This window comes from Triturus cristatus, chromosome 11 (genome assembly GCF_964204655.1).
Source record: "Triturus cristatus chromosome 11, aTriCri1.1, whole genome shotgun sequence".
In the NCBI taxonomy this organism is placed as follows: domain Eukaryota; kingdom Metazoa; phylum Chordata; class Amphibia; order Caudata; family Salamandridae; genus Triturus; species Triturus cristatus.
In genome coordinates this window covers 397,741,132-397,767,541 of record NC_140594.1, presented here as the reverse complement: position 1 = coordinate 397,767,541, position 26,410 = coordinate 397,741,132, and the positions used below count along the sequence as shown (strand labels likewise).

The window sequence follows — 26,410 nt, the reverse complement described above, 5'->3', positions numbered from 1 at the left end:
AATCTATTTTTACTACCAACTTCATAAGGGGGGGGGGGACAGGCGATGCTCAAAGAAAGAGGTGTGCAGCAGAGTGAGAGTGAGAGACAGAGACAGACATGGGAATGACATAGAACGAGAGACAGTTACAAAGGCAGAGAAAAAAGTCAAATAGCAGACAAGAATAATAACAAATGCGTGAAAGAGAATTGAAATGAGAGAGAGAATCGTGAGCAGGACAGGTCAGCCAAACAGAGGCAAACAGAGGAGAAACGGGCAAAGAGGACGAGAAAACATCTTGCTGAGGTAGAAGAAACGAGATAAGGATCCCAACTACAACTTTTTGCACAGATGAATGTAATACCAGCGTGAGCCTAATTATTTTGCATAACATTCTTTAGCTGGTAACGTTGCAGAGAAAGACGAATACCGGAACACAGATGCGAACATATGGAGCGGTGCTGTTAATTACAGTCACTTAGCTGCATCCGGCCCCACGGGACCGTGAGTATTTACCAGCATTCCCCAAAGGAGACGAGCGGCGACACTTTTATTGGAGGAAGCTTCTTTAACGACGAGCACCGTAAATAAAGCTCAGGGAAGCTCGAGAGCTCAGCCTGGAGCAGGCCAAAGTAGGAGTAATTAACTACTTTAAAAAACAAGAGCGAGTAAAAAGGGAGTGGTGTGCGCGCGGCCGTCGCGCAATGCGAAAGTGAAAGTGATCGCGATCAAGCACGCTGCGAGCGATGCGCTTAATGAGCATGAGGAATGCCATATGGCGCCTCTGCTAAAGCGTGCACCCGCACACATGCACTGCAAGCTGTAGCCAGCGGTAGCATTTTTTGAAGCCCTTACTGAAAAGTCTCGCCAGACCAGTGCAAGCGCTGGGTCAGGCGAGACCTAAAAATGTAGAACAAGTATGAATCTTCCTAAAGGTTGTTATATAGTAGCGACTTTTCCAGGACGAAAATGTGAATTATCTCTGTTAGGTCTTAAGAATTGTGCCTTTTAGGGTTCTTTTGATGAGAGGTGGTTTTTCAATGGAGAAGCAGGGATTCTGGCCAAGTCCTACCAGGCCTTACAAGTTCCAAACTGTGGAGTCACCCTTTACTTTGGATGTCCTTAACAAAAGGACACCCACGCGGTGGAACGGTCGTGGAATATGAAGAAAGAGTCTAGAACCATGGGTAAGATGTACTATTTACCGATCACAAAACACTGGTCACAATTTGTGACCAGTATATAATTTACCAAACCTACATTTGTACACATAGGTTGGTTTGGAAAATTCCGATTTGGAGTGGGTAACAATTCGATCTGCCTTGTTAATATTCACGAGGTAGGTTGTGACTCATTCCGATTAGAGGCCATTACAGGGATGGGAGTCTGCTAGACTGCTAGGTTCAGTAGACCATCATGTCTTTGATTGCCTTTCAAAGAAGTTACCTTTTTAAAAAAATGCAGCCTGTTTTCCTTAAAGGAAACAGGACTGTGTTTAAAAATAAAAATGTACCTTTTATTTTGAAAACGTTTGGTTGAGAGTTAGCAGTGGTTCCATGGACCACTGCCTACTTGCCATTTTTTTAACATTCACAAAGAGGAAGGATTGCCATAAGGACCCCTTCGCTTTTAAAAATGAATTACCATGACAACTTGGGGAAGCAGCATCTGTTCACCGCTGTAAGGCCATTATTTTGGTCGTAAACCGTTAAAACATATTAATAGAAATCGCTATTTCGAAGGAATGCCTGCAACACGCCCCTTCCAAATAGCAATTCCTTACCAATTTCTAAACCCATATTAAGAGTCAGAAAAAAGTTACTGATTTTAATGTTCACAAACTCTGATTTGGAGCATTAGTGAACACAAAAATGCTTTGTACATACGGTCCCTTCCCACAAAAAATACTCAAATGGGGCAGGCTAGCAAATCTCAGCACGGAGGGGCCATTTTTGTTTGGCGTAATACTCCAATCAAGATAGGTTTCACCCTTAAGCTCTTTAGCCAAACTGTTGTAGCCATCTTTGTGTGAGACATTAAAGGAATGCCTCATACACTGGCATGTCGGATTGGTAGAAACACACAATTTTATAAGTACAATAGTTCCCATATACACAAGAAAAAGTACACTTACAATCAAGTTCAACATAAAAAGGAAATCTTTGTGAACTTTTAAAAATATATCTGAATAGGCACATATATTTACCGAGGGAGAGTGTGTAGGCTGAAGGCAAGGGAGCTGAAGGCTGACATCAGTAAAAATACTTGCAGAAAAGTCTGAGCATCTATGTCTGAAACAGTAGAGCAGGGTAGTCATTCACCTTATAGCCAGGAACGGCCATCTTAGAGCTCTGTGGTACTCAGAGGAAGAAAGACTTCATCACAAAGCCATTTAGCCAAAGAACAGCACCCATCTTTGTGTAAGACGTTCTGACCTCGTGTAAGGACATGATGCAGCAGTAGAAATATTTATGATGCATAATCTTCCTCATTTAAAAAAGAAAATGAACTTGCACTAAAAAAACATTTCCTTAAAACAAAATACAACTATTTGATATAGGAAGTAGAGTTCAGCAGAAAAAGGAAAGATTTATATGCTTCTTTAAAGAATGTAATTGTACTGAAGACTGAATTTCTTCTATTCACATCCATTTCTAACCCTGCCCTGACTTTCTCTCTTGAATCTCTCAAATCTGCAGATAATACCCATCGCATCTGGCCACCTCTGCTAAGTCTTTGGTATTTCTTTTTGACTCCAAGCTCACCCTAACAAAAAATGTGTTAAGTCTGCCAGAGTCCACCTGCAAAAACTCGTGAAGCTTAAATACTTTCTCTCCTTCCTGGACTTGAAGCTGGGAATAGAGGCCCTGGTAATCTCTCTTCTGCACTGCAGCTCCTCTGTCATCACTGCCCTTCCAAATAGTTGATTTGCCCCTCTTAGAGCAGTGATGTGTGCGTCATCCAGATTCCTCACTAGTACAACAATATGAGCTCACATTACCCCTGCACTTGCCAACCAGTTTTAAAAAAAAATCTTTTTATTAAGCAAAAGCTTCATAGAACACACAGTACAGAGTAAGTCAATGAATATTATCCATATACAGATCTTAGGTTTGGCACAGTGCAGAATAAACATAGCCATCACCTCAAAAGTGGTGCTTTAACGGCCCTTAGATATATAGGGAGCGCCCTGGTTACATATCCATCACCTCAAAAGTGGTACTTTAACGGCCCTTAGATATATAGGGAGCGCCCTGACTTTCCCTGGTTATCCTCTCATTTCACTCTCGTCCCATCCCTTTATCATGCCTAACCCCTGTGGTCCTGCCAGCCCCCCCCCCCCCCCACTTTCTCCCACTTTCAGGGACAACCACTGGCTTTGTATATTACTTTTTCTGCCCACTGGCACCAGTCGTCTAGGTCCGCCCCAGTCCACAAACTCCGGGGGTGGTGGGGTGTAGCGCCACATGCCCTGGCAATGTTCCTCTTGGCTACAGCCGCCACCAATCGCAACCAGATCTCAGTATATCTAGGCCATGTGGTTTCCTCAGTAATCCCCAGAATTGGCCATTTTGCATCCAAAGGCACCTCCACCCGTGTGTCTCGAGACATTAATTCAGTCATTTTAGCCCAGAACGCCTGAATGTGCCAGCATTACCAGAGAGTGTGGAAAAAGGTGCCCTCATCTCGACATCCCCTCCTGCATAGCGGGGTCGCAACCCTGCCAATTCTATGCAGTAGTGTCTATGAGTAGTAGGTCTGGTGTAATATTTTCAGTTGTATCAGTCTGAAACAGGCTCGTATAGACGTCTCTTGTGGACTTTGGACAGCTTCCGCCCAGTCTTCATTGTCCAAGTCACCCACATCCACCTCATATGCCTTCCTCAGAGACTCAAGTGGGTCAGGAGCATTGTTGATCAGTTGTAATAGATCATTGGCACAGCTTTGTTTGACAATGCACTGTTAGGACACAGTCCTCCGGGGGGGGACTCCGGGAGCTGTTCGTATGTGGCTTTGGAGTGCATGGCTGAGTTACAAATATCAAAAGTGTTCGGGAGTCAGCTAACTCGTATTCTCGGCTTAGGTCTTCGAATTTGATAATAGCCTGGTCTCTCCAGACATCGCCTAAAAGTTCAATGCCCAGCAACCTCTGAACCCCCCCCACCTCAGACAACAACTGGCTGTGCCACAATTGTCATTCCAGTGAGTCTCGCTGTCCAACCTAGGAATCCTGTGTCATCTCTCAAGACCCCAACTGTCGTCATTGTGTGTTGCGGTATGTCACTGTCCCTCTTCACCCCATAGAGGAGAGCTTTGTAGTCCCCACTTACCATTGTGTGGCGGGGTGATAGGGACAGAGTCGACAACCAGGTTAGGGCGGTGTAAAGATGGCTTTATTTTAGACAAAGTTCTCTTTTGGCGCAATGTCCTTCTGCTGGCTATAGACAACGGAGAGTCTGATGGTTTTTTCCCCGACGCCTCCAGGCTTCTGGTAGGGGAACGCTTCTCCGCACCCCCTGGATGGATCCGGTGGCCTCGCAGCAGTGATGTCGGCAACCGAAAACAAACAACAAGGAAAACCACGGATTAGGACAACATCCTGCTCAGCTTGTATTAAGGGCCGGGAGTGAGGGACACCGAGTGCTCTAGTGCTCTTTTACCCGCCGGCAAGTGAAATGGACAGGGTGTCGAGTGAAGGGAGGGGGTTGTGACTGAATTATACGGGCACTTTAGAGTAACGGCGGCGGCTTCCGTCCCACCCAGCCCGCTACTTTCCCCCGTACCTGCTCAAGCCACGCTCCTCCCGTGGGAACATGGCGGGGCGACTCGAGGGGTCGGTGGCCTCCTGGCTTGCAGCGGTCTTCTCTGCTCGGCTCCGTGGTCCTGTCGTCACCTCCTTCGCTTCCTCGATCTCTCTCCTGTCTCCTCGTACTCCTTAGCTCGGTCTCTCCTTCTTCCTCCTGGGAAACGCCGTCCGTCGTCTTCCGGGTATCCGCAGCCTTTATCCGCCCCTCTACGATGACGTCCTCGGTGGGCGGGGTTTCGTCCAATTGGAAGGCCGCATTAAAGGAGCCCTGTCCCTGTTCCAGAGTCCAGTCCTGTGTGGGAAAGGAATACCACTCTGAAGCGCTGTGGTCCGCTGGTGGCTGTAGGGGAAGAGAAGGTGATGAGTCCCACGGGTACCCTACTGTTGGGGCGTAACTCTCTTCCCCGTCACACATTGCCTCTCTATCTACTCTGTATGCGTGGTTCTGGGGGTCAGTGAAGACACAGTCGTTAATCACTAAGAGTTGAGGCCCAGTAGTATTTCAGAATGTCCGGGGTTGCTAATACCCCATCATAGACCTCTCTTTGGAGTTTGACCAGTGCTATTATGGGGAGCACTCCCTGCCACAGAATCCGACAAACCGCATTGTCTATTTTCTTAAACACCTCTAGTGGAATTTTGTAGACCGTATTCTGCATAGCATACAAGAACTGTGGGAGACGCATCATTTTGAAGAGGGCAACTCTTCCCATCAACGTCAGTGGCAAGCTGTCCCAGTGCCTCACATCTCCCTTGACTCTTTCCAGTTGGGGGAAGATATTCTTTCTAAGGAATTCCTTAGGGTCCTGTGTAACATATATCCACAGATAATGGAATCCCTCAGTGGAAATAGGAGCTAGACGATAACGTGGCAGTTAGGGCTTCATCCCTGAGAGCGGGTAAATTACCGACTTGGACCAATTGATTCTAGGGTCTAAGTGGTCCCCAAAGATATGAAACACCTGCATGATTCGATCTATGGAAGAACGAGGTTGGGTAACGTACAGAACAATGTCATCGGAGTATAGGGAGATTCGTTCCTCCTAGCCTCTCAATTTCGGGATCCCCCCATATCAAAGGGTCCTGATGGATCTATGCATCCAGTGGCTCCAGTGCTAAGGCAAATAACGTGGGGGAGAGAGGACATCCTTAACAAGTGCCTCTCCTCAGTTCTAAGCTATGGGACGTCGCGCTGTTCACTCACGCTGGCCTAGGAGAACAATAGAGTAGCTTGACCCAAGTACAGAATCGTGGTCCAAAACCCAACCTCTCGAACACTGCTAATAAGTAAGGCCACTCAACGGAGTCAAAGGCCGTTCTGGCATCTAGGGCCATAAGGAAAGCCGAGTCCACTTACCGAGACTCCATCAAATGGATCATCCCATATAGGCAATGAAGATTGAGCCTAGTACTTCTGTTGGCCATAAATCCCGACTGGTCAGGATGTACTAGAGATGTGATGACCCCTCTCAACGTGGTCACCAGAGCCTTTGCCAATATCATTGCATCCATATTCAACAAGGATATCAGTCTGTAGGACTCACAGTCAGAGGGAGGCGTGCCTTATTTGTGGATAACAATCATAGTTGCTGTCCTTTGTTCCTCCTGTAAGCAGCCAGCTTTTCTTATCTCCCGGAGCATCTCAAGCAGGGGCCTAGTCATGATGCTAGTCAAACTCTTATATTATTGGACCGGCATACCATTATGCCTTTTCCGACTATAGGTCTCCCAATTCCCTAATCAGGTCCGCCTGCAGTTCCTCACGATCAGTTGTGTTCAGCTCCTATAGGAACAGATCTCTGAGATCAGCACAGTCTGCCGTCGTCATAATAGTCTTAGGGGCGTAGAGGGCCTCATAGTAGAAGGCAAAGGTCTCCCCCATGGCTGCATTAGGCGTATGACGGACTCATGATTCATCCACTATAATCAGTAACCATGAATGTTCCTTATCTCGTTTATCAAGTCAAGCCAAAAGCCTACTGGCCTTGTCGCCCACATCATACAGGCAACGCTGTGTCGCCAGGGTGTGTTTACATGCTAAATCTTCCACCAGTGCCTGTAGGTCCTTCTGGTGCATCTGCAGTCTGTGACAGTGCTCAGCCTCGCCCGTAGACTGTGCCATCTCCTCCAGTTCTGCTATCTAGTTCTCTATTGCCAAACATTGTAATCTGGTGTCCTTCTTCTTCCTCCCTATAAGTGCCTGAGCCCTCCCCCTGACCACTGTATGTATAGAGTCGCGGCTGAGGATGGGACTCCCTCCACAGATCTACTAGACCGTAAGCATCTACAAATTGTGGTAGTGGGCCACCCCTCTAACTGATCCACCTGCTCTATCCATCTCCACATTCTTAACCGTGTTCATATTGCCACCCATTGCTAGGATCCCTGTTGGCAATGAGGGGAGCAACTCTACTAGGTCTGGGAGTGTCGTTCCGTGGAGCCTTGGTGGGATGTATACAGAACATTATTTCAATCTGTCACCCTCCCATGTCCCTGATACGGCCACAAACTGGCGCTGGGCATCATGCAACACTTGTTGGGGCGTGAAGGCCAGCAATTTCTTAATGAGAATTCCCACTCCTCTAGAGTTAGTTGTGTACCCAAGCGTGTGCTCGCAGGATGTATCCAAATCTGTCCAAGGCCCTGTAGTGGCTTCCTTTCAAGTGCATTTCCTGTATCATCACAATGTCAGGCCCATGTCTTTTCAAATGCAGCATTACTAATGTTTGCTTTATCTTGCTTCCCAGACCATTAACATTCCAGGACCAAATATTTAAATTGCACGTCTCCGCATGTTTCCCCAACATCATTCTTCATCTGGGGCCTGGGCCAAGGATCCCCTCCCTCTCTGTGTGCCGATCTACTATGGATTCCCTGTCTAAGCACCCCACCCTTGCTGGAGTGTGTGTCGCATGAAGCCTGAACATCCATTAACTGTAGTACATATGTAAAACCGCACAACTTCCCCATCCCTACAACCCTGCATAGTGACTTTTGAACTACCCACTCCCCCAACTTGCAGAACGCCTGTCGCCCCTCTAACAACATCAAGTACCTGGGGTAGACTGTAGCCGCTGTGTCGAGTGTAGATTAGATAGGTTAGTGCTCGTATATTAACATCCCCATTACAACAAGAAAGTCCAAAAACTGTGCCAGAGCTGAAATAACCAGTTCAGATTTGTCAGGATTCTATGTGCTGTTCTCCTCGTACCACTCCCTCAACCCCTTCCCCCATCCCCCGCATTTTAAAGCAGGTCAATCACCATTTACAGCTCACACCGCTCACGGTTCCTTAGGGGGATCCCCTTTCAGCACCATCTGCGCATTTCGCAAAGGGGTCTGCAACCTCTACTGCCCTGCCGGGGGAGGGGGGTGAAGGTCTCTCGCCTTCGCCCGCCCTGAGTCGATTTGTTTTACCTTTGCTCCCCTGCCAACCGTTCTCCAACCTTCAATCCAATACCACGCCTCCTCTGGTGTGGCAAAATGCCAGGTTTTACCATCTACAATTACTCTTAATTTGGCAGGGAAGAGCATCATGTACTTAATTTCTTTAGTGTGCAAGGCCTTCTGATTATCAAAATATTTGCGTTGGTGCTCGACCTGCAGGGTAAAGCCTGGGTAGAAGCGAACCACCTATACACAAGACACCCTGTGAGCGAGCTGTATGAAGGTTGCATCCCTGTCTCTGTAGTTCAGGATTTGAGCTGTGATTGTACACGGCGGGCCGCTGGGCCCCGGGTGGTACCCAACTCACGATGAGCTCTCTCCACTGAAAAAAAGTTAGACAGTCTCTTAGGTTTACGTTTGTTATGGAAACGGTACTCTAGGAAAAGGTCCACGCTCAGGCCCTCTATCCCCTCCGGGAAGCCCACCACTCTAATGTTGGTTCTCATTGTTCGTCCCTCCTGAACCTCCAGCCACACCTCCATGGCTGTGCTTTGCTCGGTCAGGGCCTGTACTTGCTCCTCCAGGCGTTTTGTTGTTGATAGTAGACCATTGATGTCACTAACATCGCAACTTTCTCTGATAATTTACGGAAATCTGCCTGAAGCAGGTTAACCTCTGTGGTGATTGTGTCAAGTTTGGGCTCAGTAGGCGCTATTGAGCCCCGTAGGTCCTGAATGGCGGCCACGATAGAGCACAGGGTAGGTTCTCCATCCCGCTGCAACACGTCAGCCTCTCCTGGGCTTTCTGCTCCCAGTAAGCCTGTGTCCTCAGAGGGCATTTTCCCTGTGTACTTGTCCAGGCTGCTTCTCTGCAGGGACCTCCGGTGACGACGTCAAAGCCGGATCAACCCACTATCACCCAAGGGTTACTTAGGGTCTTGTCCACTACCCAGGCTCCAATGATCACCTCACAGACTCAGGGCAACAGACGAGCAGGGCGTCAAACGTTCCAAGGATCAGGCAGCTCCACGTAATGATTACGAAAGCCATGTCTCCCCTCTCAGTAATTGGGAGTGCAATGTCTCTAGTGGTTCACGAAATAGGCTGCAAATCATTGGGGCCAATACTGCTCCGATACCACAAGCACTCCCTTCTCTGACAATGGTTATCCACCCCCACAGGAGACCCAAAAGATAAGGTGAGCTCCATCGGGCAGACCACAATCAACTAACTACGGGGGGATCTCCAAATCCAGGGGTTGCACCGGGCTCTTCCAGCCCAGTGGCCTGGCCCAAGTCTATGCTACAGTTCCGGCCTGAGCCCCTCTTAATCACAGCCTCAGTGTCCGCCCCCTCACCCACTCCGGATCCACTCGCGGGTTGACTCACCAATGTCTCAGGCGGGGGCTTGGGGGATAAGTCCCCGGGCTGCTTTCCGGATCTCAGGCAAGCGGAACGTCTGGTCTTGGCTAGGGCCTCACTCCAACCCGCCCGACTCAAGGCTGTCCCCATCTCCTGCCACAGCCGCACTACCAGCAGCCGGGTAATCTCTGTTCAGGAACACGAACCGCAAGCTCCCCCCCCCCCCTATGCCAAACGGGGCCCAAGTGCCACAACTGCAGTTAAGTGAGCAGCAGGTGGTGTAACCACACAAGGCTCCTCACGTCCATGGCTTCAGATGCCTGCCTCCCCGCACGTCGTCACCAGGCTTTGGAGACTCTCACCACCATCTTCCCTCATCATATGGCACCAGGACCATGCCTGCAAGGCCTCCAACAGTGCGCTGCAGCGGGCACCAAACTCACTCCGGGCCTTTCTAGTTCAGGTCACGCTGGCACCATGGCTCCATGCTGCCTCAGCAGGATTATGAGCTATAGATATGGGGTTTTTCCCCCAAGCGGCCTCGGAGCTTCTCTAGGTCGGGCCATCTTCGCTGGCAGCTGCCCATGCCGTTGCCAGTCTTAGGTGGCTACCTTTTGAAGCACACTACACCATTGAGAACTGCATGCCTCATCTTTCAAGACTGAATCGCCACAGTCCAAAATACCTCACCCAAAAACTTTCATTTTCTGGAGCATCTTGCTCGATATGTTGCAATGATCGAAGGTTACTCTCCATCCTCATTTCAGAAAAACATCCACGCTGTGCAGATCCTTCTTTAGCAATGCCCAGGTACTATGAAATGCCTTCCTGCTCCACATTAAAATTGCCCACTCCTTTCAACGCTGAAAATCCCTCCTCAAGAACCTGCTAACTGAGAAATTCTCACACCTTCGAGTGGACCCTTTGCTCTCCTAGATACCTGCTACGTTCTGTGCATCTATCAAACTATTCACCTTCATAACTAACTATTGGTGATGCACAGCCTGCTTAAACTACCCCAATTTCTAGGTTTAACGATTTCTCACTACCAGTTACTTACCGTTACATGTAACCTCTGAGGACTCTTTTGACTAATGGTTCCTTATGCAGTGTTGTTTTGCCTTAATGTTATCTTCCTAAAGCTTCTGGTGTTTGTATACCTGTACTTTTGATTATTTGCAATCCAGTCTTTGTGTTCATAAGCCTCACTTGTATTGAAGAACTATGCCTCACACAAATCACTGCTCTCTTCGATTTACAAATAGATTTCTTGATGGTTGGTACTTGGTAATCACTATATAGCTCAAACTGCTAAATTGTATCTGCCATGCCACATCCGCTAGTTAATGCAGGACTCTGAGCTGTTGTACTTTATGCTATCCTCTTACATAGTCAAATGTCTTTACACTTGCAGTCCTGATTATTTTAAATCCATTCCCCTTTTGCTAACAGTCCCCACTTAATGACAAATTGAGCCCAATACAAATTGTTGCTTTACTCTAACCACGTATTTAGTTCTGGATGTTGATAGTTGGTAATCCACACACAGACTGCTAAATGTTGTCTGCCTTGTCAAGATTATTAGTTAATGCACAACTACCTAACTGTTCTCCACATATACTGTAATCCTTTTATTCTGCATACACTGAATTTTAACTAACTTTGTGTCCCATTACCCACCCCTTATATCACTATAACAAAATACTATGTGTTACCGTAACTCTTGCTGTGGTTGTCTTCTGCCTGGTGTTTTCACAATCACCTTTATACCGCACTCTGAAATCCTGCTTGGTGAAGTACTTGCTATATAAACAAGCATTGGCATAGCCAATAGGTCTCGCTTTTGGGACCTTATAAGTATTTAGTTATGCAGCACAATATGTTTGGTGCAACAACATCAACTGTTGCATGGCTAAACACTTATACGGTCCCAAAGGCGAGACCTATTGGCTATACCAATGCTTGGATGCAAGGCGGAGGGGAGAAGGGTGCAAGGCGGAGGGGAGAAGGGTGCAAGGCGGAGGGGAGAAGGGTGCAAGGCAGAGGGTAGAAGGGTGCAAGGCAGCGGGGAGAAGGGTGCAAGGCAGCGGGGAGAAGGGTGCAAGATAGCGGGGAGAAGGGTGCAAGGCAGCGGGGAGAAGGGTGCAAAGCAGCGGGGAGAAGGGTTCAAGTCAGAGGGGAGAAGGGTGCAAGGCAGAGGGGGAGAAGGGTACAAGGCAGAGGGGGATAAGGGTGCAAGGCGGAGAAGGGTGCAAGGCGGAGGGGGAGAAGGGTGCAAGGCGGAGGGGGAGAAGGGTGGAAGGGTGCAAGGCGGAGGGGGAGAAGGGTGCAAGGCAGAGCATGAGGAGCATCTAGCAGTACCAGGCCTGTCAGCAGTTTTTACGGACCCCTATACAAACAACTACTGCTTAGGCCTGATGTGTATTAAAAGAAAATCAATTTTTAACAAATAAGTATGGCGCATTCCTACCGAGCGGAATCTGTCCATGCTGCCTGTTCACCTTGCCAAGACCAGCATGCAGAAACTTCAGGAAGCACCGGCTGCTTAGGAGGAGAAATCGTTGCGCGTTCGTTTTCAGTCTGACAATACAAATCGCAAAAGACTCCTGTGTGTGGCATACGTCATCTTTTTCACCTTCAGGTCGAACCGTCGCCTCCAATTAATTCTTTGAGAGGCGGACAGTTTGAGGTGACAGGATTCCTACGGCTCCCACCTGTTTCGTTCAACAATCAAGGCGCCCGGGGCGCCGTTAGTGACACACAGCAAGTCGCCCATAATCGACCTCGGTTTCACGTCAGTTCAGTAAATAAACCCACTCCTCCCCCCACCCAATCTCTGTTCAGTTTTTAAATTAATCTCCACCAAAGTTTCACACTCGCTTGTCATCACAGACTTGTGCACACGCCTTGCTCATGCCTTGAATTTCCCTTCATTCAGAAAAGGGGGGAAAAAACACGGCGAAACGGAAGGGGGAGGAGGCTGGAGGGAGGGAGCGGCCCAGGCTGACACAGAGAGAAAGCGAGCCCAGGGAGGACATGAACCACTGGCTGGAGGTGGAGTGAGTGACCCCCGGCAGGCTCCTCACGGCATGGCTGTCTAAGGCTGATGCACTGTTCCCCTGCGAGCGGGAATAAGTGATTCCCCTCCTGCTTCCAGGATAAGTTGAGCGTGGGTCTCCTTTCTGTGTCTGGGATCGCGCTGCAGCCTAGGCGATGCCGGATCAGATCACCGTGTCGGAATTTGTGGCCGAGACCAATAAGGACTACAAGGCACCCACTGCCTCCAGCTTCGTGAGCAGGATGGGTCAGTGCAAGAATACGGTGGCGGCGATTGAAGAGGTAAAGGGGCGTGGGGGACCGAGAGAGGGCACAGCCCTAGTTGGGGCTTAGGCTGTTAGTGTGCCCGGCTCCGTCTGGGGGCCTCAGGTCATTGGGTTTGTGGTGTGTAGGGGCAATACATCTGGACCGCGAGACACCAACGTGTATGAAGGTTGTGGGGCAGCAGGCGGAGTCAAACATTGGGTTAACTCTGGGGTGCTTTTGGAATTAAAGGAGAACGGAAGCGATAGGAGCGTGCACTGCTATGGGATACACTGCTATGGGAACCTGGGGAGAGAGGGCCGGGTTCATCGAGAGGTGGATGCTGAGGCACATATTAGTTAAGTTCCTAGCAGTTAGCCTGTGTGTAGGTTTGAAAGGGTTTACAGGAAACTGGACGAGGACAACAATGGCCACTGAATGGTCTGCGGCCATCTGTATATTCAGGTTTAATTTACCAAGGACTTTTTTTGCTGGGGCGCAGGCGGGTGGGGGGAGTTGCTAGAGCATTCTCTACTGGAGAATAAAGCTAGGCAGGCCGGCGGAAGGGGCGGAATGAAAGGCATGTGGGAAGTTTGTAAGTAAAGGTGAGCTTCCAAGGCCAATGGGGAGGGAGAGGAGAAAACCGGAAATGGGAAGTGGAGAAGGGAAGGGCAGGTATGGAAGAATAATGACAAGAGGGAATCCGAGGCAGAGTCCCAGCTCCAGAAACTTAAATGGAGTTAACTTTTGGGCAAGGAACGGATCGTTGTTCCACTTTACATCTGAGATTATTCAGACAAGTGGCTTGATAGAGGGACAACTGGGGAAGTACATCAGTGCTGTAAAGAGCTATAAGCGAGGAACACTTCCTTCCATATAGCTGGAAAGTTTTGAGCACAAAAAAGTCAGCAGTTCCATGTGGACAGAGTATGAGAGAACAGTACATTTTAAAACCTAAGCCAATTTTTTTGCATCAAGTGTTTACCTTCTAGAAACTGAATGACTGTAAGCAAGGATAACCTGGTTGGTAGTGACTAAATATAATCCACATTGAATACTTAATACAATGATATGAGGCACCTCAGAGGATGGCAGTAAGTGCCAACAACTGATTAACATCAGATGTACACGTAGCGAGCACAATTGCCTCACCCCACAGGTAACTGCCAATATTAGAAAGCTTAACCTGTATACATTAGAGCCGGCTAATATTATAAACAAGAGAACAGACTCTACAACACTGCAAGAAAATACGAATAAATCTTCTCTTTTGGGATGGTGTGAACTGTAATAATGTATGGGTTTGTGCTGAAAATCAAATGTAAACAAGTTAAACACAAGCGCGCACGCGCCTCGCGCTTAAAGTTAAACAAGAAGCGCGAGCAAAAAGTGGACGCGAGTGGTGCGCGTGCGCACAATGGGAAAAGTGAAAGTAGGCTGGCGAGTGGTGTGCGATGTGCGCGCACCATGACGAGAGAGGAAAGCCATATGATGCCTCTGCTCGTCATTGTGCGCGTAACCGCAAGCTGGTGGCCGGCAACAGCCTTCGGAAGCACTTTGAAATGCCACTTACTAAATGTCTCGCCGAGCAGCGCATGCGCTGGCTCAGGCGAGATCTAAAAATAAAAAAAATAAAGAGTAAGGTAGCAGAGGCACGTCTATTTACCCAGAGACAGTGGGGATGGTGGGTTTGAAGACAAGGAAACTAGAGGGGTCTCAGCAATGGCTTCCTAAAAATGGAGAAAGGCTTGCAAAAAAGTGTGGGGGCTACTTACAAAAGTCGTTACCAGTACGTAGATTTCTACTACTCCTGTAGTACTACTTCTTGTGCTCACAGACGCAGTTCACATAGGTACACAGGTCCCTTTGTGTGGAGTTCTCTGCCTTGAGTGCGAACTCCTCACACGTAGATATACATTTTAGCAGTAACTGTGGGAATGTAGAGAGATAGAGGTCATACCCACAGGAAAGCTCTGTAAACTAAAAAAATAAGATTTCAAGAAATGTGTTTGAACACTGTTAACTTGGCAACATTTTCAACTTCATTGGCATGGCAAATCGTGTCTACATAAACAGGTAAAATGTTTTAAATATTGCAGTGTTTCAAATACTGCTCGTTTCAGTTTTCCGGCCCTTTTGAAATCCATGTTTTTTATGCACCCTTTTAGTGTCATATACCTACACATTTTCTGCCTTACGTTGTTTCGAGTAGGTCTCCTAAAATGATGTAGATTTTCTTCTTCAGTTTTGCTACCATAGACTTTTTCCTTGTAGGCGTTGGATGGCTGGTTTGCTGAGTTTCTCTGTAGGTAGGGCACCATAGGAGAATGTGTCTCTGTCCGCTTCTCCCAAGACACACTGTCACACTCCTCTGTTTCTTCCTCTGCTTCCTCATGCACTCCTCTTCATCATCCCTCCCCTTGCATTACCCCATATTCTACATTTATTTTGCATGTTTGCATCGGTTTTTTTCTGAGATAAAAAGTTGACTCATGTGCGTATGTGCCCCTCCTCCTCATGGTTCCACCCATGTTCTTCTCATCTAGATGCCGTGCACACCCTCACCTGCGCTGTCATGTTACTGAACACAGACCTGCATGGAAAGGTATGTCGTCTTTGTCCCGGCATCCCTCATTTTGGTAATATCTGAGAGGAAATGTGGGAAGGATTCAATCTGTTTTCCAGGGACTGGGACAAGGAGTCAGCGAGATCATGGCACACACAGAAACGGTGAAGGCAGAAAAGTTCCCTCTAAGTTACTCACTCTTCCTAAAATGCAGCCTGCAGACCCTGTTTAGTTCAATCTTACAATTTCACCGACTGGCTGCTGTGTACTGTAAACCTTCCCAAACACAGAAGTGCCTTAGGCTTTAAGTGGGATCAAAAAAACTGGGGGGGGGGGGTCTCTCAGATGGGCGTGGCCGGTTTAATTGGGCGTGGCTTAAAACTTAACCTAAAAATCTGTGCTTAGCATGGTGTGCTCCCCCGACTGGTAATTTGCTGCTTCTGTTATTGCATTCAGATATATAATACAACAAGTAACTATTACTCCTACAACAAGCCAGGACTACTGGCTTTGCCATTGGTTGTTATATGCATAAGATAAATAAGCAACAACTATGGCTTCGTTGTATAGAATGTTAAAAAAATACTTCAGCTGTAAAATGAGACTATGAGGGAACTATAACGAGTCTCTTTACAGCTGTATCAAAAGCAGTGAAGTGTGGTACTGTTGCAGAGTTAATTTTGTCTTCATCGTGAGGGCAAAAACGGAGAGCTCGATATGCACTCGTCTCAGCACCTGCTTTTTAGCCCACTTAAAGCCCTGGACGTGCTTCTTTTTCGTTCCTACATTGTGCTGCAGCTAATTTTCACCATGCTGGTGTCAAGAATAAGAAAGCTAGAGACACTGAGCGGGCCTGACCGACCACCATGGGATCACTTACGTGTCATCCAAAGTGGTCAAACATCTGTTTTTTCATTGCATTGTGGTACTTGTAGTTTTGCTGCGTAGTGTTGTAGCACGCGATATTTATGTGCTGGGAGGATTCTTTCTGAACCCAGCCGCGGATGCATGACGCCGGGAGCACGGTTCATGGAGTGTAGAGCCTGGAGCATGCTGAAGTGTGCCAGGAGCAGATAAGGCGGCCTCGGCAGGCAGCCCCGCGGGGAGGCATCGAGGCACGCAGCGCGCGCGCCTTTCACGTCACGGCGCTCTGCCTGAGCCCCTGCTGCCTGCAGGAGATAGGCACCTGCGGGATTGCCTATCGGGATTAGGGAGACCGAGCGTTGAATGCCCTTTCAGGCGGGTCCGACCGGTTTTTGGGACGCGGTTCAGAATCCTAAACCTCGGCGCACGCTCGAGCATTTCCCTTTAATCCGCCCTGAGATCAGAGAGCACGTCGCAGGCCTGCTATGATACTTTCCTCGGTTTGACTCCGAGTTTAGGAAACAGGCATGCACCCAACGAGGGCCAGGGGGCTCTGGGCGCTGCATCAAAGATGGATTCAGAGAAGGGCGGGCCCAAATTACAGAATAGTAGTCCCCTCATGAAAGGAATAATTTTCTCCCAGGGTGTATTTTCCTTCCATGAGGTGTAGAGTATAGAGAATGGCGGACCTTTACATTGTGCCACCTGACATGTTTATACACTCTACGCCTATAACGACGTAGTGCGTATCTTCGCAGAAGGCATGCAGTACAGCAATACACGCACAGCCTGCTTCCACCCCTTTCTTTCTGGGTGGTGTTCTAAGAGGGCTATACTCTTTCGGCGATTTTGGAAATGGGCGCACTCCCCGGGTTCGTAAAGAAAAGGGGGTTTCCAGGGAGCTGGTGTGCAGTCGGTTCTCTCCGGGATTACAGATTGTGCCGGACCCTCGGTGGTATCTGCTTGAAGAAGAGGTCCCTGTAGTGTCTTGGGTCCTATGCCCACATGCTGCAGTAGTGATGGCACAGACACACAGTTATATTATCTGGAACTGGCCCTGTGCATGTGTGCTCAGGCCCTTTTATTAGCAGGCCCTTGTCACTCGTGACGTTTGTGTTTAGTGGGTGTGGGGTGTGCGTGAAGGCGAGCCGTCAAAGGAGTGGCTGGTAAACTAGTCCATGCTGGGACACCAGAACGGTTCCAACAGGACACTACAGTCCCAACAGGGTGACTGGTTAAAGGGTATACAGTCGGGGATCTGGTGTAAGGAGCGTGCGTGCGCTGTCAGTGCTTAGGCCTTCTTCGATGGTGCAAGCCTGAATTAAGGGGTGTGGTGTCCTTCAGAACTGCCCAGTGTAAGATGATGCACACCCACGGAACTGGGATGTAGAAGGTAAACTTCTAGTGAGTTGAAAGGAGCATTAGCTGCCACAGTGTTTTTTTTGTCTGTGGTACCTCTCACAGAGCTGGTGTATGGAGCAGTCACTCTCATGTAGTGGATGTGTAGAAGGTGCACTATCGGGGGGCTGCTGCATGGAGCCTGCGCGGTCATGGTTCTGGTGTAAGAAGTTTGCGCTCCCAAGGGTGGTGTAATTAGTGGGAGCTCTCACAGATGGTATTGGAAGCATGCAATCTTATAAGTATTGCACTCTCATTGAGCTGCTGTAAGGTGCAGTCTCTTTTAGAGAGCTGTTGTAAGGAGCATGTTCTCTCAGAATGCTCTAAGGGCAGTGCAGTCTTAGGGAGCTGGTTACAGGGAATTATCCTTCAGAGTGCCTGGTGTAAACAAATGCATTCCCATGCAACTGATGCAAGTACAGCAGGATTTCAGCGAGTTGTAAAGAGAATGCTCTCAGAGGGCTACTGTATGGAGTATGCAATGCCCTGTATCAGGTGTACGAGGATGTCCTCCTGATGTGGTTCCTGATCTTAAGGAGAATGCAAAAAGAACAATTGATGGACAGAATGCAGAACAATGTCATACATTCACCCCAGTACAGAGATCTGGGCCTAATCCATCGTTTTTTTTGCTCACCATGCCATTCCAGTTTGGATCCAGCCATATGCAAATCAGTCTTGACCCTGCGCCCAGTGGGAACAGTCCAGCCCGAAATGCCAGGCCAAGTCCACCCTGGACTGGAAACAAGCATTCTAGGACCGGTTTCGGGCTTTCAGCTCTCATCAGCCAGGATAGCTTGACTCCATTGGCATGGAGAGCACGGGACCCACGTCTGGGCATATGCGTCCCACGCGAGGTGACAAATTCAAAAAGACCATTTGATGGACAGAATGCAGAACAATGTCATACATTCACCACAGTACAGAGATCTGGGCCTCATACATAGTTTTTTGCTCACCGTGCCATTCCAGTTTGGACCCAGCCATATGCAAATTAGTCTTGACCCTGCGCCCAATGGGAACAGTCCAGCACGAAATTCCAGGCCAGGTCCTCCCTTGACTGGAAACAAGCATCCTAGGACCGGTTTCGGGCGTTCAGCCCTCATCAGCCGGTATAGCTTGACTCCAGTGGCATGGTGAGCACGGGAAGGCGAAGACGGTCTTCCGAAGATGCCTTACACTCCCAGTAAGTGGCTCTAAGAAGCATGCACTTTTGGGAAACTGTGTATGCTGCCTGCACTTTCATAATACAGAGCAGGAGCTTTCACGGATGGCAAATCGAATATGTACTCTCAGGTGGTGTCTGGTAGGGGGTTTATGTACTGTAAATGCATTTTTATAGCACTTCTTACCCCTTACGAGGCACCAGTATGTATCATGGCTGAGTAGCACAATACACAATGAGTCAGTACTTGGTTGGAAGGGAGTTAGTTGTATTGCAGTGAGGTCAGTATGGGAAGTGTTTTCGTTTCATATGTGAGTGACCAGAGTGGTAATTTTATATGTCGTAGCGCTTAATAGTGTGATAGTGGAAGAAGAGGGAGTGAGAGCGAGCACACACAGTTTGTTAGTTGGATGCTCTGAGATATTCTGCAGGTCCCTTATAGAACTCTTGTGTGGTTGCCAAACCACTAACTTGCATACTGTGGGTACTGCTGCTAAAATAGGCGCTCTGAATAACCTTGAAGGGATTTCTCAGGGGGGCAGGAGAGTGATCGCCCCTTGATGTCCGCTGTTAATATAGTGATAGAGTATGGTGATTTAAAGAGTCCAGTCTGCCGACGGGTGATGTACACGAATTAGATCTGCCAGTATAAACTATATTAAAGTCATCCAAAGTATATGCTGATTTCTGAGAGAGAGAGACTTTATTGCGCTCTAAAGAATCTTATCGTAGTGACGGATGGCAGATCTTTTTGTGTTTGTTGCGTGTTCTCTTCGTAATGAGGGCATTGGTTTAGGAAGGTTGATGTTGGCTACATGAAGGTTTGTATGTTACAACATGTTTTTCAGAAATATCATTTGATGTGAATACCATATTATTGTTTGTAAATGTAGTGTCCACTGAGTGTAGGTTTTTTACTAATAACACAAATTAAACACTTTTTTGTTTTTAACATTCAGGACACAGTATTCTTGGCAACTTATAGTCTGGTACCGTATGCAACATGACTGTATATACGTTGCCTATGGCTTCTTTTGAGTGTGGGTTATCATGATATTCATGTTCTTTGCATCCACCCTGGGGCAACAGACAATTCTTGGTGAACACTGGTTAGAGGCAGCTGGGATAAATAGCTTACCACTGCAACCTGAAGGAGTTAAGTCCAGTCCCTGAGATACATTGATTGCAGCCAGCCATGGTAGCACAGATCTGTCTTGGAGTGTGCTTGAGTGGAGTATTCTGTTCAGTTTGGTTCTGCATTCTAGTTTAGGGAAAGGCAGCTCTTTACTTCCTCGTCCTTCCTGAATCTCCGATGGCCTTGCATGTTTCCTATCCTATCTGGTGAGGTTTTCCAAAGTATTGCCACATAGACTAAGAACCATGTTCCACAAATGGTTGTCTTGTAAGAGTGGATGTTGGAGTGATCAAGCACTTTCAGGCATTCCGGTATAAGGAGCAGACACCCTTGGGGAGCTGGTAAAGTAGCTGGCTCCTCTCAGAGATGGCACATGAAGCATGCAATTTAAGAAACACGCAGTGTCTGTCCTGAAAAGTTTGGAGTAAGAACAGCCTTTGTTTAAGAAGCGAGGGCTTTTGCGGTGCACTGACGTTAAGAACAAGCTCCTTCAGGGAGTTGTTGTAAGGAGTATGCCTCTCAGCAAGTTGATGTAGAGGGGTCTTGCTGCTCACTGTGAAAGCCCATGCTTCTTAAATCTTGGCTGTCCTGTAATGATGGGTTGGCTCTCCTATGCACCTCATCTACTAATGAATGTTTGCCTTTCTCTCTTTCTGGTGACAGAACATCGGCCGGTGCATGTCCTGCCCCGAGTTTATCATCAACCTGGACGGCTTGAATGATGGAAAAAGCTTCCCAAAGGACCAGCTGAAGGTAGTGTAGTTGGAGGGTGCCTGTCAACAGGGCGGGCATCCTTTCTAGAAGAGGAACCTTGCTGTACCAGATACATACATATCCTTGGGTGGAGGTATGACGGAGGTCACGTGGCTTTAAATGAAAAATATTGTTGTTAACATGTGGCACTGGTATAGTGTAGAATTAGCAATTAGTATTGCATTACACCACATTCTGATACACCATCCGATTTGCACTGCTGTGGATTCACTGAAGCGGACTCCACGTATTTCTCCTTCTTCCTTCCTCTCTCTTTTTTTTTACAAACAGCAATGAAAAATATAGTAAAAAATGCTTGTTTGTATGTTTTCATACCAACTCTGCAGTTTGAAATGGAAAGTCTCTCCCAGCAAAACTGGACATACCATTTCATTTGTAATTTGTGTGGAGTAAATGTTTCGGGACATTTTAAGACTAATCTCTGTCACTTTTGTTTTAATAAAAGTAGCAAAATTACTTCTCATTCACAAACTATTTGTTGCTAGTTAACATTAAATTATGTAGAAACGTTTTGGAGCACTTTATAAAATACATTTCCATCTTTCCCCCCCCCCCCATCTGCCCGTCAGCAGGTATGAACAGCAAAATGAACTTCTTTTTTTATTTTAAAGCTTAGCCAGTCGTAATTCATAATTAAACTGGAGTGATAAACATGACTGAGTCTGTCCCTGTCAATTCCCTTTAAGGAGATGTAAGGCATACTAGAATCGCAATAACGTGAAAGACTTGTACGTTACACTGCTTGTTTGAAGCAACCAGTGGCTCCCTTGCTGCACATGCTCAGAAGTGGCAATTGGAGCATCCGCTCATTTTTCTGGCTTCTGTGAGGAGCATCTCTGAGCAATGCCAGGCGCCCATTTATCCCTTCCAGACAGGAGAATTTGCTACTTTTCAATACTGTCACCTTTAAATCAGCATATTGAGTGCTGGCTTGCCTTTTCATTGATTTTTAATTCAAATTACACATTTTTTTAATCTACCTTTTGCTGCCCTTAGACAGTGAACCTGCCCTTTCAGTGAAGCTTGTGCCCTATGAGAAAGATGTCTTGGAAGGAGCCCATGCACTCACGGCTGTGTCCCTGCCGGACTCCCACAATCTGTAGGATTTTCCTCTTGGTTAAAGACGAGATGAGAAAGACTTCAAAATCTTCTGGTTGTGTAGTAGATTGAAAGACATCAAGTAGTACTATGCACATAAAGCAGACTCGGTGCGTAGCCCTCTAATATGCCATCGAGTGAGAGACCCTGAATCTTACAGCATGCTGTCCCTGTCGCACTCACCAAAGGGGCAGATCTGATGACCTGCATCCACAACATCGTCATCTCAGGTTGCACCATTTCCTGGCAAACATTCATTTGAAAGATGGGATACCCGGCCACTTGCATGCATTCTCACCATATCAGGTTGAGGGTTCTAGTAAATCTACGAGACATGTTTGACACCTAGACCCTCTAACCTTAGAGCCATGTGCTAACAACATGAATTCCCTGATTAGGACCGCCTTTGGTTCAAGAGGCTCTTCAACACTGAGATGGTCTCTTTCTATAAAGTCCCATAGGATAAATGTAGTCCTATTTCAATGAAGATATTAACCATTCCTCACTGAGGAGCAAGACAGCAGGGGAAAAGACATGTGCAGAGGGACTTAAGTCATAAATCACTACACCTCAATACTCTGGGCGGAAACTACCTCATTGACAGCCAAAACTTCAACCATCTTGTGAGAAAAGTCACATTTTTATGGTTTAAATATTTTATTCACATGTAACAAAGCATGAAAATGCATCTTATATGCAACTTGCTTATGAATCTCTATCGTCCATCATTCTTCTGCTTTGAGTGTCGCATCTCCCAACGTGTGGGTTTTACAATATAAACACAAATAAAACAAAAAAGACCCAGAACAAACCCATGCCCCCCCCACCCCACAGTACTCTTGAAAGGCTTTGTGTATGTCAGCTGTGGCAAGATGAGACAAGTGAGTTTATTTTCTACCTATAGGAAAATCTACTCCAGTTCTGTTAGTCAAAGAATGCATAGGTATTGAGGGCAGGTAAGTTTCCACAATTTGATGGATAAGAGAGCAAGGAACGGTCGCAATATTTGACAAAAAGTAGACTTAGTGGTCGTGAATGTGGTATACATCCTTTCCATCCCTAATATGGATCAGAGTCTATGGAGCCAACCTAAGTGTGTTGGGGTAGTTGTGGTCCCCCAGTGAGCGAGGATGTTCTGGAGCGCAGCCCCGAGTGCTAATCCCATTTGTCTCCCCCTGCGTGATTTAAGTGGATAAGTTAAAGGGTTGGGTAAGCCCAGAACTGTATATGCCGGGAAACGGGGTATCTGTTTATCAAAATGTGTGTCAACCTCATCTAAGATCTTGGCCCAGTAGGCTGCTAGGTGTAGGCATTCCCAGAGCAAATGTACAAGCGTAGCCGTTAATCCGCATCGAAACCAGCAACTAGGGTTACACTCTGATTTCCCTTTGTTGAGCTGTGCTGAAGTCAGGTACCAATAGGTAGCTATCTTAGTAGCCATCTCTATGCTGGTTGTGTTTCGTGCCGTATGCTTGGCTCTATAATACATTTCCCCCATTCTTTCGTGGACAGCTCCCTTCCGAGTTCTTTTGCCCACCTCCGGTGACTGGGTGTGGGCTGCATAGGGGTTGGCTGTCCAAATAGTACATAGAGTCCAGAGATCAGTTGTCTATCTGAGGTTTTAGTAACTTCTCATACCTGGTTAATTGTCTGCTATCTGCGGGTCTTCGAGAGGCTACACTGTCCCACACCTCCATTACTATCTTCGTGATGGGGGATTTTTGAAGACTTTGTGGCCTATCCAGTCTACCTTCCAAAGGGGGAGCTGCGCAATTGCCCTATCCTGGAAGAGCCAGTGTTTTTCGGATTCCTCCCTGTTCCATTCAACCATATATTTCATGTGTGTAGCTTGAAAATAACGCTGCAAATTTGGAACCCCTAGTCCCCCCTTCTTCTGGTCTCAATTAGCTCACTTCCCGTCGCATTCGCGGTCGGGCCCGGACCATATAAACCAGTGCAAATCTCTCTGCATGGGAATAAGCAGCTAAGCTTTTGGTAAGATGGACATTTTGACTGTAGCATAATGCCCAAGGAGAGAGAAATGGTGGTGTTCCCAACTGTTAAGATCTTCCCTGATTTGTCTGAGTAACTTAGTATAGTTTATCGTGAGGGTTTGTGCAATCTTGGAGGCGCAACGTATCCCCAGGTACGGAACTGAATCCATGGCCCACTGCATTGATAAACGTTCTTTCAGTGTATTCGAGCATTCATGCGAGGCCGACAGTGCCAGGACCTGGGACTTACCTCTATTTATTTGAAACCCTGAAGCCTGTCCGAAAGTGGTGATTTCTTCAAGGAAGGCTGGCAGGGATATGTCTGGTTTCTCTAGTGAAGCCTAGATGTCATCTGTATAAAGGCTAACTGAATGTCTCTCCTCGCCAAAGCAAACGCTGCTGATTTTTGGATTATCCCTAATCCGCTGGGCCAGTGGCTCCACATAGAGGGCGAAAAGGAGAGGGGAAAGGGGAAATCCCTGCCTAGTACCTCGGCTTATGGGGAAGGGGTGCAACGTGGTGCCATTCACCCTGACGGAAGCTGTAGGAGTGCTATAGCAGCTTGCTACCCAAGCACAGTATCGGTCTCCTATATCAAAGTGGGTGAGGGTCTGTTCCAGGTATTGCCATTTCACTTGGTCGAACGCTTTTTCAGCATCTACCGTTAGGAGGAGGGCGTCCATGTCCATGTGATGTGCCTTATTGATGAGGTGTAATATCCGTTTTGTGTTGTCACTGCACTGCCTATTCTGGATGAATCCTGCCTGGTCAGTGTCTATGATGCCCGGCATCAGTGAGCCTAGTCGCGCTGCTAAAATACCTGTGAATAGCTTAATGTCTACGTTAAACAATGATAGGAGACGTTAGGAGCCACATGAGTGTGTCTTTTCCTGGCTTAGGAATGACCACAATAGACGCTGCTACCATATTTGGAGGAATTGACCCCCGACCCACAAAGGAGTTAAATAATCTGGCTAGGATTGGGGCTAGGGTCTGGCAAAAAGATTTATACAAGCTAGGTATCCATCTGGGCATGGTGATTTAAAGGGTTTTAAGCGGGAGATTGCTGCAAAAGCTTCCTCACGTCTGATGGGGGCGTCAAGCGAAGTTGCTTGATTTGTGGGTAATCGGGAGGTGTTCGCTCCCTCCAAGTAGGAAGCTATATTCTGGGCCTCTTGGTCTTGTCTCGTATACAGCTCTGCATAGACATCCCGGAACTCATTCGGTATATTTTCATCATCCTCTAGCGCCTCTCATTCCCGCGTCCTGAGAGATTGAAATTTCATTTGTTGCCATTGAGCCCTTAGTTTATTAGCTAATAACCGCCCAGACTTCTCTCCTCCTACGTAGGAGTGTTCCAGTCGGAATATGGCATACTCTGCCCTATCCAGGTCTAGGCCCCCTAATTGGGCCCTCTCTGTGAGAAGTTGGCGCCAAACTCTGGGGGCACCGGTACGGCTATGTACTCGTTCGAGTTCCCTGACTTAAGCAGTTAATTGGCCTCTCTTTTCTTTGTTACCCGCAGCAGATATTGCTATCAGTTCCCCACTAACTATTGTTTTCAGTGCCTTCCGCAGTGCAGAAACGGAATTATCGGAGGTGTTATTTATATCTAGGTAGTTGTGTATAGTTGTTGTTAATTGTTGAGTCACAGCCGGGCGAAGGAGCAAGGTCTCTATTAATCTCCAGTTCTGGAAGTGTCTTCTTTTGGAGGGGGGAGTGGGGGGAGGGAGTTTTATTTGAGGGTTACTGCATCGTGGTCTCAGAGTGCCGCTGACTCTATTTCTGCCTCTCCCTTGATGTTGCGTATCTCCCTAAGAGGTAGTCGAGGCGTGCATAGGTCTTGTGCGCATGAGAGAATTAGGTGTACTGAGGAGAGCTAGGGTGAGCCTCCCTTCATTAGTCGATTAACCATATGTCTTTTAGCCATTTGCTCCCTCCTTGCGACATGGCCCCTGATTGGACCGAGCGACTGCTTTGTCGGCTTCGAGTACGAGGTTCAGATCTCCCCCTACCAATTTCATGCGTGTCTGTGTGGCCATTGTTTCTGATAGTGCTGCCTGCAGAAACCACTCCTGTACCGTATTAGGTGCATGTATAGAACCCACCACCACGGAATGTCCCCTAATGTTAACTGTATGAGCTAAAAGCCTATCCTTCACCTCTGCAACTTTAGGGCCCTCCTCTCCCTTGAACCTTCTAGCCACCAGGATAGCTCCTCCCACCTTTTTGTCGGAAATGGAAGAGTGGGGTTGGTGTGGGAATGCTCGAGATCGTAGGCGATGCCAGTCTTTATGTAGAAGGTGGTTCTCTTGGAGGAGACAGATAACAGAGTTTTCCAAATATGAAAGAATAGCTTGCCTCCTAATAGGATTATTGAGGCCCTTCTCATTAAGCGAAAGGACCCTAATTACTTGCAGTGTCATGTTAAGTGTTGGAGGGTCCCTCTGTCTGGTAACTCCATTGTCTGTTCCCTCTCCCCATTCCCCCATTCTCCGTCTTTCCCCTCGATGTGTGTCCCCTCTCTCCCACAGCATGCTATCTTGAGTAATGGTCCCCCAAAAAACTGAAACTAAACTTGTA

At 47.5% G+C, this 26,410-nt stretch overlaps 1 protein-coding gene across 1 annotated transcript in view; it reads left to right on the top strand.

The window, feature by feature from the left end:
- The window catches only part of LOC146784284 (uncharacterized), a 356,736-nt gene that overhangs the window by 234,159 nt on the left and 96,167 nt on the right, over positions 1 to 26,410 (top strand). The window contains exons 8-9 of the mRNA XM_085635400.1: positions 15,380 to 15,438; positions 20,625 to 20,714. Coding sequence (XP_085491526.1) covers positions 15,380 to 15,438; positions 20,625 to 20,714 — 149 coding nt within the window. The remainder of the gene's footprint in view (positions 1 to 15,379; positions 15,439 to 20,624; positions 20,715 to 26,410) is intronic.